This window comes from Nuphar pumila, chromosome 1, assembly GCF_984573655.1.
Source record: "Nuphar pumila chromosome 1, dmNupPumi1.hap1.1, whole genome shotgun sequence".
In the NCBI taxonomy this organism is placed as follows: Eukaryota; Viridiplantae; Streptophyta; class Magnoliopsida; order Nymphaeales; family Nymphaeaceae; genus Nuphar; species Nuphar pumila.
In genome coordinates, this window is record NC_143249.1 from 11647684 (window position 1) to 11661029 (window position 13346).

Here is a 13346-nt window from a genome sequence, read left to right on the forward strand (position 1 = left end):
AAAGGGAGAACAAAAGCCAGAAATAACGCGTAAGCACATGCTTCCCTTCGTCACCACCATGTCCCATTTCGACAAAGTCCGGGTCAAAGGAGTCCAAGCGTCGCAGTACTATCGGAAACCCAAAGCCCACCAAGTCCAACGCCGTTCGAGTCCTCCCACTCAAGCTACCACCGACACAGAGAAAGTACACCCAGCTTAGTCCCAATTCCCAAAGACGTCAGCCGGACCTACGTCGCGGTTACCGGGTCGGTCCTGGTCCTCCCCCGCAAGGAAAAACACAAATTCCGGTCGTTCCCGTCCCTTACCGTTCCGCGGGCGAAAAAGCCGCCACGCTCGTACGGAACGCTAAATGCGCGTATGCGTATTCCTTCCTTTCCGCCGAAGCCTTCGGAGTGCGAATAAGTGCCTTCCCCTCCCACGTTTCCCATGTTGGGAGACGTCACTCCAACTTCCGACCCTGCTACTCTTCGTCTCTGCGACTCTACTGCTCCGGCATGGTGATTGTCGAGGAGGGATCCGGCGGACAGAAGCAACATAAGGGTCCGGACGATCGGATTCCGGTCAAGGACCCCAGAAGCATCGCAAGAGGGTCCGTTTGATCATCACCTCTCACCTTTTCTTCGTTCTTATTCTTTTTGTCGTTTGATGTGTTTTTTGGTGGTATTTTAGGTATCAGTCGAAGCTTTGCAAAAAGGCAGTGGAGGAGAACATCATCGTGTACCTGGAGACGGGGTGCGGGAAGACGCACATTGCGGTGCTTCTCATATACGAGCTCGGCCACCTCATCAGGAAGCCGCAGAAGTCCGTCTGCGTCTTCCTCGCACCCACCGTGCATCTCGTCCAGCAGGTCAGATCTCTTCTCTTTTTTTTTTGTTCTTGTTCTGCGTATCGAATTTATGCGCCGGTTGATGCATAACTAGACGCCGCCGCCGATTCCGGTATACTGAATTTCACGGGCCAGTGAATGTTTTGATGAATTGTAATGATTGTATATGGGTAGGCAACAATCAGGAACACTAGAATTTTCAGTATGTTAGAGGAACAGACGTGATTGCTTTGGTTAGGAGGAGGGGAACAATACAATTGGGGCGATATGATCAGAAGTAAGGGAAGCACGGTTCGTCGTTGGCGACCCTACCGACGAAGGATCGGAAGCAGAAAAAGTGTCAGTTGTTCTCTAGAGGATGACTTGTCAGATGCTGTTGTAGAATGAGTAGACACATGATGGACATAGCGTAGTATGCGTTGCTTGTTCGACTTCCAGAGAGAGCAAATTCGCCGATTGTGTATGCAATAAAAGGCAGGTCGCTAACATACCTTTGGATGGAATTAGAAGTGAAATCTGTCAGGGGTTTCATCTACCAGGCCTGGAATGGGTTTTGTTTGGGCTCAATTAGAACCCAAAGTAGCTTTTATCTCTGAATTTAGTATCTGTTAACTCTGGTCTAGTTTATTGGTTCAAGTTTGACCGGACCGGCCTATTCCTGATCCCGATTTTTGACCGCATAGAATAATCCTGGCAGGTTCAACCTGAGTCCTGCCTAGCCCATACCAATCTCCTCCTGCAGTTGGAATTGACTTAGAAAAGACATTGTATTTCTCCCATTTTAGATGTTACAGGATAGGTATCGATCATCATCATAAATTTTGTGCGATGACGTGTTCTTGTCGCTTCATCCTAGCTTTTTGGCTATACTTTGGTGGAAGTTTAACAAACTAGAAGACAAGATTATGTTCACTTGCACCCACAATTTCTATGTTATGATACACTTCAGTGTTAGCCACATTGTCTGAAACCATGTTATGCTCCTAAGGATGGCAGATGCGTAGGTACCTTCCAAGATACTGATGTACATAATGCAATCTTGATGGATATGGGTGATGTTTGCCTGTGCAATATCTAATGATCGCCAGCCAATCAATACATTAAATCAGTATTCAGTGCTCACGTGGTAATTCTTTAAACCACAACTTTATGGTTGGCTGAGATAAACTTTAAAAAATTAGGGGTTCTTTTTGTAAGAAAGTGAAAAAACACCACAAAGATATCTCTTAACAAGCTCTCACAAATGCACCATAAGGACCACTAAGGTTCACAAAGAGAGCTCTCAAATATAAACTACCCGAAAAGGGTATAAAAACATAAAATAAATGACTTTAATGAATAGGGATAAAATCCCATACAAGAAGAAGTGAGTATACAAGGGGGAGTAGTGGGAATATATATAGGGAAGAGGAGAGGAGCCTCAAGGGAGTCATTGGACTCCCAACGGCTCTATTAGAGCTGTTGGGAGTCCAACGACTCCCTTTGGGGCAGCACCTTTTTGACTTGGTCAAAAAGACCTTTTTGACTAGTAAAAAAGGTGAAGCCTATATGGGTCAAAAAAAGAGGATTTAAGTTAGTTTTAGTTGGGTTTAAACTAGAACTAATCAAACTAAAAATTAACTAGAAAAAAAAAATATTACAAGGAAATACATAAGCTGCCTATGAGATTACATATGAGATATGAGATTTCATATTTTAACACTCTCCCTCAAACTTACGGTTGGATAACCGAAAGTTTGTCTAAGAGAAAGTGAAATCTAGGAACAGCAAGAAGCTTGGTGAAGAAATCAACCAACTGATATTCTAAAGCAACATAGGGAAGATTGATGGTGCCGCGCAAGAATTCCTCTCAAACATAATCACAGTCTATTTCTATATGTTTGGTGCATTCGTGGAATGTCCGATTGCTTGCAATGTAGATAGAACTTTTGTTGTCACAACACAGATTTGAAGCTTTTGAACTTTCAACTCTCATATTAGAAAGGAGACGTCGAAGCCAGACTAATTTCATAGTGGTTGTAGCCATTGCCCTATATTCAGCTTCTGTTGATGAGAGGGAGACCTTTTGTTGCTTCTTGCATCGCCATGACACCAAGTATTCTTCCAAGAAGATACAAGAACCTGTAGTCGAGTGGCGGTCATTTGGATCACCACCCCAATCTGCATCAGTATAAGCAAGCAATTCTAAATTAAAAGAAGCAGATAAAAATAAACCTCGAGAAATGAAATTTTTAATGTATCTAATAATGCGTAAGACTGTGCCCACATGAACATAAGTTGGGGCATGCTGAAATTGACTGGCTGTATGAACAAGAGCCCCGACAAGTTGTCTATATGGAGTTGAATTCTCGAGTAGTTCTCCATCATCAATCTTCATTTTGACATTCACAATTTCAGGAGTATCAATGTGTCTTTCATCTAAAATACCTGACCAATCAACAATATCCAATGCAAACTTAGATTGAGTTAGCAAGTATCTCCTAGGTGAGTATGCAACTTCTATACCAAGAAAGTATTTCAAGAAACCCAAATCACTCATTTCAAAATGTGTTTTGAGAAATTTTTTAATGTCATATACTCCCTGTTTATCACTTCTGGTGATGATCATGTCGTCAACATAGAGTAGAAGGATGATAATACCTGCATTAGAATTCTTAATAAATAAAGTTGTGTCAGTAAGACAAAAACGAAAGCAAAAATCAAGCATAACCTTACTAAACCTGTTATACCAAGCTTTTCGAGCTTGTTTGAGACCATACAAGGCCTTGTTCAGACAAAGAATTTTCCCTTTAGGGACATTCATTCCTGATGGTAGGTCCATATATACTTTTTCAGCTAAATTTCCATTAGGAAAAACATTTTTGACATCCATTTGAAAAATATGCCATTCTTTTATTGATGCAAGCACTATTAAAATTCTAACAGTGGTCATTCTAGCTACTGGAGCAAAGGTCTCTTCAAAGTCTATTCCATACTCTTGGGAGTAGCCTTTTGCCACCAATCGGGCCTTGAATCTTTCAAGAGTGTCATCACTCTTAGTTTTTACCTTGTACACCCATCGACACCCAATAGGTTTCTTGTTGTTTGGAGGATGGTCTTGAATGGATCAAGTGTTTGCTTTTTCTAAGGCTTCTAATTCGACTTCCATAGCCTTGACCTATTCAGGTTTATTCTTGGCTATCTCATAACTAGAAGGTTCTTCATAAGAATGAATTAAGGCAATAAAAGCTTGATGTTTTGGTGAAAAGGACTCGTATGATACACATTTTTCAGGAGCCCTCGAAATCCTAGTGGATTTTCTATATGAAGTCCCAGATTCATGTTCCCTTGTGTATTTATCCAGAGCGCACTGTCTTTCTAGGTTTCCTCGTCTAGAGTATTGAATGCAATCCTGACTGTTGCTAATAGGATCAGAACCAATCACATTGGTCTGATCATCCAGATCAATTTCTCTTTCACTATCTCTTGGGACTAGATCGAACAAGGAATATTCATCTATTTCAGTAGAGTTTTTGTTTTCAAAAAAACTTTCATTTTCTAGAAAGGATTTGAGACATATAACTTATTATTTTTAGGATCAAAACACCTGTATCCTTTTTGATAACTTGCATATCCTAAAAATGCACAAAGAACAACTCAGGGAGAGAATTTATCTTTCGATCTGTAAAAATAAAGCATTTGCACCTAAATACCCTCAATTTAGAATAATCAGGAGCTTGTTTGAAAAGCTTTTCAGTGGTAGAAATATTGTTAATCGAGGATGAGGGCTTTCTGTTGATAAGATAAACCACAGTCAAAATGACTTCGGCCCAAAAAATCCTAGGGACTTGATGTGTGATGAGTAATGTTCTAGTTGTCTCTATAATATGTCTGTGTTTTCTCTTAGCTAACCTATTTTGTTGCGGGGTATAGGGACATGATTTTTGGTGTGAAATTCCATATGAGTTCAAATATTCTTTAAATTCAGTAGACAAAAATTCTCCCCCTGAATCAATGCGAAACATAGAAATATCATTTTTAAATTAATTTTTGACCATATTATGAAATATTTGGAAAAATGAGAACACTTCAGACTTGTGTTTGAGAAAGTAAATCCAGGTATATCGTATAAAGTCATCTACAAAAAATTATATAATATAGAAAGCCACCTTTTGATATAACTGGTGCATAACCCAAAACATCAGAATGTATTAATTCGAGTGGTCGAGTAGAAACAAAAGTTCTTTCTTGAAATTGTTGACGTTTCATTTTTCCAAGAATACATTTTTCACAAGTGAAAGTTTCAAAATTATAATTTTTTTCCATTTTAGAAAATACTGAAGCTTGGATATACAGGGATGTCCAAATCTTTGGTGTACAAGATCCAAGCCCAATTTTTGAACATTGCAGCATAATGTTTTCTTGGGTAATTCCAAAAAGTCCATGTAATACAGTCCTCCTTCTCTACGGCCTTCCCCAATCAACTTCCCTGACTGATGATCCTGTACTTGACAAATGACAATCATGAGAAGAGAAGAAAACATTACACCCATGATCAGTTAATTGAGAGACAAATAAGAGGTTTAGATTAATCTTAGGCATATATCTAATTTTTGGAACGCAAAAGCCTTTTGAGTTTTGAGAACTATTTTCGAAATTTCCTATTCCTTTTATCTCAAGGGCTGATCCATCCGCAGTCAAAACATTCGATCCACTTGAGATATAATAATGTGACAATAATTTTAAATTTGGTGTCATGTGAAAGGAAGCACCAGAGTCAAGAAGCCATTGGGGTTTACCTGGATCGGAGATGCCAACTAAAGAAACAACAACTCCAGCAGAGGAAGAAGTTCCCTTAAGAAGAGGTTGTAGGGCCTCCACCAGCTGAGTCAGGGACATGTTTCCAATGGGTACCTCATTGGATTCTTTCGTTGATTCCACAACACCTACCTTCTTCTCATAAGTTTTCTTCAACTTTGGATAGTAAGTTTTAACGTGTCCCGGTTCATGACAGTAATAACAAATAATCTTTCTTCTTTCAAAATCGCCTCCTTGCCTTTCATTATTCGTCTTTCCAATATGTGGTGGTTTGTATGTGCGAATGTGATCGCCTGGTCTTGATACAGCTAGAACTGTATCATCATCACTCTTGGCGACTCGTTTCTTGAGTCTATTCTCTTCCATACTTAGCTCCTCAATTGTATCTTCAATAGAGGGAACCTTTCCCCGATGTAGAAGAGCAGACTTGGTGGTTTCAAATTCGGGTCTCAACCCATTAATAAATTGAAAGAAATGCTCCGCATTTACTTGATTTTGGCGAAACTCAATATCTTGTGGGCAATGCCACTTTGGTTCAAGAAGGGCCAACTCTTCCCATAGCTCGGATGAGCTATTATAGTATTCCCTAATACTCTTCTCTCCTTGAACCATATTCCGAACCTTTTCTTGCAGATTACAAATGTGAGCAATATCTTTAAGAGAATACATTCTCTTAAGATACTCCCATGCATCATTGGCATGTTCAAATTTTGCAAGACTTGAACACTTTTTTATATCTACACTGGAGATAAGCCAAGACATGATCTTGGCGTGATCCATTCTCCATTATTTCTAATTTTTCTCATACGTGGAAATAACCTTAATTGTTTTCATCTCCGAAAGAGATACTTCTTTTCCTCCTTCTTTAGTGAGAGTTAGTTGAGGTTCATCATCGGTTCCATCAACTAAGCCCCATAGACCTTTTCCCCAAATGAGATGCTTCATGATAGAAGCCCATGTAACATAATTTGAATCATTGAGTTTTATGGGCTTAATGGTGACATTATCATTGTCATCCATTTTACAATCTTGAGAAAGAAAGGGGAAGAAGAAAAACAAGTAAGAAAAGGAATATTTTTACCACAAGGAGCACGAATGGGTAGCCTTCCAAGCTTTTCACGGCCACACAATCAATTCTTCAAAGAGATCTCACTTTCTTGAAAAACCCTAAGTGACACGCTTCTCAATGCACGTCCACCAACCCGGCTCTGATACCATGTAAGAAAGTGAAAAAATACCGCAAAGATATCTCTCAACAAGCTCTCACAAATGCACCATAAGAACCACTAAGGTTCACAAAGAGAACTCTCAAATATAAACTACCCGAAAGGGTATAAAAACATAAAATAAATGACTTTAATGAATAGGGATAAAATTCCATACAAGAAGAAGTGAGTATACAAGGGGGAATAGTGGGAATATATATAGGGAAGAGGAGAGGAGCCTCAAGGGAGTCATTGGACTCCCAACGGCTCCCTTTGGGGCAGCACCTTTTTGACTTGGTCAAAAAAACCTTTTTGACTAGTCAAAAAGGTGACGCCTATATGGGTCCAAAAAAGAGGATTTAAGTTAGTTCTAGTCGGGTTTAAACTAGAACTAATCAAACTAAAAACTAACTAGAAAAAAAAGAAAAAATATTACAAGGAAATACATGAGCTCCCTATGAGATTACATATGAGATATGAGATTTCATATTTTAACACTTTTGATTATCGGTGTGAGGTTATAAAGTTGCAGATGGTGGCACTCATGGGTATGTTGGCAATTTCAAAGGGTAGTTTTATTTCATGTCATTTACCATATAGCCTACATTACTTGGAGAATGGGGCGATTGATATCTGCAGCACATTCCAGGTAATAGATTTCCCATTATAGTTTGTGTTGTATGGGTATCTTGATTTTTGGACATGCTTCTATCCGTGGCTCGATCCAAAATATTTTGGTGTTCGTAAAATGAGAATTTTCAATGAGGTTTGGGGTGGTAGCGGAGGGATCAGGCCATTAGGCCGGAGACTGGCTAGGGCATTATGCCCTTCGTTATATATAAATAGCCGCCTCCTTTGAGAGTTATGTAATGAGAGTGCAATCTAGACCAGATTTGCCACTGGTTACATATGTGTAATCTGAACTAGATTTGCCACTGGTTACATACGTGCAATCTAGACCAGATTTGCCACTGGTAACATATATGCAATCTGGACAAAATTTGCCACTTGTTACACATGTGAAAGCGGAACCAAATTTGCCAACGATTGTTTGTGCGCAAACCAATCATATTTGTCATGGTACAAGGTGATGCATGTATTGAATATTGATTGGGCATGGCATACATTTCATTGGTACATTGTGAATGTTATTTCATACGTACTGAAAATTCTGAAATGTAATTCGATGTAAGTATGGAGATGTTTATGTGCATATTTAAGAGTTTATGCATAAAATGAGTCATGAAATATTGCATGTTGTAAGCATTTGTTCATATGCATATGCAATTAGTCTTGCATGTACATTCTTGTTGTGTGTGAATGAATGTGTATTGTGGACATGTTCAAGTAATGTGTGAGTGTGCATATTCACTGAGGGTTTTGCATAAGATGCATCGGTGGTCAGATGTGAACCAATGTAGGCCATGTGGGCCAAGAGCATGTATTGCGTTTATGCATTATAAAATTCATTCTTGAAATTATTGGTTTTTTAAATTAATTACACTATTAAATTGTAGCGGGCTAGGTCTCGTGTTGTGTTTTGCATGTTGATTTGCAAAATGATTCTTTTGTAAAGAATTTGACCTTTGTTAAAAGGATAAAAGAAATAAACATTGTAATTAATAAATTTTTTTCTTGGATGTCCCTTCTACAGTGTGGGAATCTTGGAGGCGGTTTTGGAAAAATCGTGAGGATACTAAAACTTCGTGTGCGTTTGTGCCGCTAAACTCGATATGGTGGTTTACCTCCCGACCACGGTTTTAGGGAGTTTTCAGCTACTTTGCCAGGAGGTGTTGTTGTAGACACAACTGTTGTTATTGGTATACCAAGAAAGTGGCATTAGTGGATGCTGATTTTCCTGATGTCCCAACATTATATGTTGATTTCTAATGTTCCTGGATGGTGCTGATTCCTGATATCGATTGAAGAACAAATGTGAAACCTAGTAATAAAAATACAAGTTGTATGCTAAGCTATATCAGGGAAGTGGGAACCTATCTTGAACTTTGGGAATTGTTGTACCTGTTTTGAGTATCCGCAGGTTTAATGAAAAGTGGAACTAAACTTGTGTGCATTTAATATGAACATGCATGCAAAAGAGAACTTTGATAATAACTTTATAATTTATTCATGCATGTGCATTGAATCATGCATGTTTACTGTTCTGCATATTTATTGGGTTTTGGTTTTCACAATTGTTTAAATTTTTTTTTTTCACTTTTCATGTGGATGAGTGTGATCATCGCAAAATTTTTCCTCTTGTATTCTTTCTCTTTTCCTTTCTAATCTCTATTTTCCTTTTTGAGGGGAAACATAAAAGATAGAAAAGAAGAGAGAAGAGGGAAGAAAGAAGAGAGAGAGAGAGGAACTCTTTTGTGAAGGTCTCATTTGACCTAATTTTGAAAATATTTGAAAATTACTCGCCTCCATTTTTGAAATATTTGCGAGAAAATGGAGAGCGGGATTCGCTCGTCGGTACGAGGTTCGACCGTTCCTGGCGCCTTTAACAGGGGTAATCGAACCAAGGATCGAATTTATGCCTTTTGCTTTGCCAAAATATTATCTAAGAATTTATTCTAAGTCTAAGGATGCACAAAAAATCATGCTTGTGCAATGCAAATGCAGAAATGTATGTTTTTGAGAAAAATAATTTAGAAACTTCTGGATTTATCCAAGTGATTTTTGAAATGAATTTGAAGATATTTGGAGAAATAATTAATGGAGTTGAAGTTGGTTTTGAATCTAACTAAGAACTTGAAATAGATCTGGAAGAAGAGACTTGAAATTTCAAGTTTTGGAATAATCAGAGTTCGAAAAATGGATTTTGAATTGAAGAAATAAAAGAAATGAGAATATGAAGATGAATTTGAATTTATGAATAAGAGTTTGAAAATTGATTTGAAAAGTGAAGTAGATATTTGAAGAATTGTCTCAAAATCACTTGATTTTTGAAAAAAAATTGAAATAATTTGAAAACATGATGCAATTCTATCCTAAATGATGAAATGATTTAAAGAATTTGAAAATTGAATATTGAAAAACATATTTCATTCTTTAGGAGAATTGAAATAAGATTGAAGATATAATACATTCCTGACTATGGTCATTGAATGTATTATATAATAATCTGTATTTAAATTCACATGAAAAATAAAATACATTTTAATGCCTTTATAGAGTTTAAAATGAAATTAACTCTCAATGTATCCTGACTATGGTCATTGATATATATTTTGAGTTAATTTCATATTAAACTCTGATAAAGTAAGAAAATAAAAAATATGATGATTTTTGAAAAGAGATCCAGTGTGGATCTAATGTTATTCCATAAAAGATAAAAATCCTAAGCATTGCCCACATTTTGACTATGGTCATCAATGTGAGTCATTTGCTTAGGATTAATTACCTCTCATTACAGTGGTGCACGTGCCATTCGTGTTCCCATTCGTGAATTTTTGAAAATAAAGGAAAAAAATGGCATGAAACAAGCACTTCTAGAGGATATGCATGCCCATACATTCTAATCTAGTGCAAGGAATGTAAATCCTCATTATAATCTAGCTATTACAACTTTTGAATTGAAATTCAAATTACAAAAATCCCTAATTTAGGAAGAAAAAGTAGTATTTTCTATGTAATTCCTGCAAAACAGGGTTAGCACTTAACAAAGATACAAAAATATAGAAGCAAACCATGCTGAAATCGATATACATATGATCATATTTGTATTAATGAAGAGATGTTTGTAGGAATGCATGTGTTCATGGAAGAATATGACGTGTGTATATATATATATATATATATATATATATATATATATATATATATATATATATATATATATATATATACAACATTCTAAGCTAAGGATGGGTGTTGAAGCATATGAATGATATTTTAAACCAATGGGTGAATGGATATTAAACAATGTATATATAATAATAAAAAAAATACTTATAGACATGTGTATGCAGGGCTGATATTAATGAGAAATGCAATATGAGAACACTTTAAGTAATATGCTCATGGTAAGAATGGACTGGGGATTAGGTGATTTGCAGGAAATCAACGCAGCAGCTATAGGTGTTAACACAAGGTGGATACTGCGGGAATGTAAGTGAATCATAGCAGTGCATGGGCACTGCTATAGATATGCAAATGACTACAGCAGTGCCAAGTAAATGGTTACAGCAGTGCCTAGCACTGCTGTAAGCATGTGAAAGGTCACCACAAGTGGAGGGATTGATGAGGTTGCAGCCGGGATCACCACAGACGACAGATGGATGGATGGAATGTTTAGAGCTCCAGCAAGTAAGGTGGCAGTGGGAAGCGATGTGGTAGCTGGGAGCAAACAAGGTGTGATACAGGGAGATGATGGAGATGTACTGAGAGAGGTAGAATAGGTGCTACCCTGCTACAACGGATGCAGCAGGTGATTTTAGGGGATATGGTGCTAACCATAGGTAGTGCTTTGTAATAGGTGGGAGTGTGGGCTGAAGGGACTATATGTATTACAATGCATGAGCAAACATAACAGTTGTGTTATGATATGAGGGAGTTCCAGCAGGGTGAAAGGGGCTGGCATGTGTGTATTGTGAAGGGTGCTGTGATGGAAGAGTGTTAGCAGGAGGGGAGGTGATGGGTGTTGTAAGGTGTCTGCTGATACGGGACAGCAAGGGCATAGGCTGGGGCTAATTGGAGGTGTAACGGGTTGTGACGGTTGATAGACAGGTGCTGCAGAGGGAGGGTTTATGCACAGTGGTGAAGGTAAAGTATATGCATGCAGGAGGGTGCTGTGAGTGAAGCATAGGGATGCTTGTGAAGTGGAAATAGTGGGTATGGACATGAGGGGAATAGATAGGAAAAATGCCATGAATGAGTGTGGTGCTATGGTTGCTACATTGATGGTTGTAGGAAATACTTATGAATAACTATAGTGGGTACAACAGTGCTGTTATAGGGAGGGAAATTGGTGAATGGAGTGTAGATGGTGAGTGCTGTTTTGCACAGGAAAGTGATATTGAAGATGCCAGTATGGCGGAATATCATGCTGCAGTGAGTGGAAGATTGTGGAATGAAATGCAACTATATATATATATATATATATATATATATATTGTTGTAGTTATACACTGCCGGTCCCAAGCCCGGATAAAGGAGGAGGGTTGCGGTAGGCCTGTGACAGCCAGCATAAAAACTTTGTCATATCCTATGAAAATGAACCAATATGAGAATTTCGTTGGGGCGTTCCCTACTGAGCGACGCGCTGTACTCTCTAGGCCCGGAGGCAGTGATAAATGTGCAAGGGTTGCTAGGTCGTCGCCCAGAAGCGACGCGTCACACCGGCGCCCGGGTGTGGTGTCAAATAGGCAAGGGTTCCCTCACTTTGTTGGACGGGTGGGGGTAAAGAAGTTAGTCCAAGACCATAAAATTAGGTTAGCCACTTGGAACATAGGGTCTTTAACTGGTAAGTTGGTAGAGTTAGTAGATGTTATGTGTAGGAGAAAGATTGATATTTTATGTCTTCAAGAGACCAAATGGGTAGGTGAGAAAGCTAAAGTGATAGAACCTTGGGGATATAAGATTTGGTATACAGGAATAAATAGGAATAGGAATGGAGTAGGGATTGTTATGAGTCGTCAGTTTATAGATAATGTAGTTGAGGTCCGTAGGAAGGGTGATAGAATTTTACTTATTAAATTAGTATTAGGTACGGATATTATTAATATTATTAGTGTTTATGCACCTCAAGTAGGTTTAGATGATTCCATTAAGCATCAATTTTGGGAAGATTTAGATGGAGTAGTACAAGAGACATCTTATGGAGAAAAGCTTTTCATCGGCGGTGACCTTAATGGACATGTAGGCATTAGTAGGGATGGATTTGAGAATATCCATGGAGGCTATGGTATAGGAGAAAGAAATGAAAGTGGAGAAAGGATTTTAGATTTTTGTTTGTCCTATGATATGATCTTAGCAAACACTTGGTTTAGGAAGAGGGAGTCTCACCTAGTAACATTTAAAAGTGGGGTTAATACGAGTCAAATAGATTTTTTCCTACTTAGAAAGAGAGATAGGGGTTGTTGCATCGATTGTAAGGTTATACCAGGAGAAAGTGTAGCTACACAACATAGAGTCTTAATTTTAGATCTTAGAATTAGACAATGCCGCAAAAGGGATAGACATAGGATAGATCCTAGAATTAAGTGGTGGGCACTGAAAGGAGCTAAACAAGGAATGTTTGTAGAGCAGGTAGTTAAGGAAGTTGATTGGTGTCTCGAGGAGGATTCAGAATCAATGTGGAATAAGATAGCGGGTGGTATGAGAAAAGTAGCTAAGGAGGTATTGGGTGAGTCTAAAGGCGGTGCACCACTAGGTAAGGATACATCATGGTGGAACGAGGATGTCAAATTAGCTATTAAGGTTAAAAGAGAGTGTTATAGAAATCTAAGTAAGAGTCGTGATAATGAGAATTTGGAGAAGTATATGATAGCAAAGAAGGAAGCTAAAAAAGTTGT

General features: G+C 38.2%; 1 protein-coding gene across 4 annotated transcripts in view; it reads left to right on the plus strand.

Annotated features, from left to right (window-relative positions):
• Positions 1–386: 386 nt before the first annotated feature.
• The window catches only part of DCL4 (dicer-like 4), a 179954-nt gene continuing 166994 nt past the window's right edge, over positions 387–13346 (plus strand). For all 4 annotated transcript variants that reach the window (XM_090011173.1, XM_090011255.1, XM_090011331.1 and 1 more), the window contains exons 1-2: positions 387–589; positions 670–847. In XM_090011173.1, coding sequence (XP_089867299.1) covers positions 495–589; positions 670–847 — 273 coding nt within the window. In that variant the 5' untranslated portion in view covers positions 387–494. The remainder of the gene's footprint in view (positions 590–669; positions 848–13346) is intronic.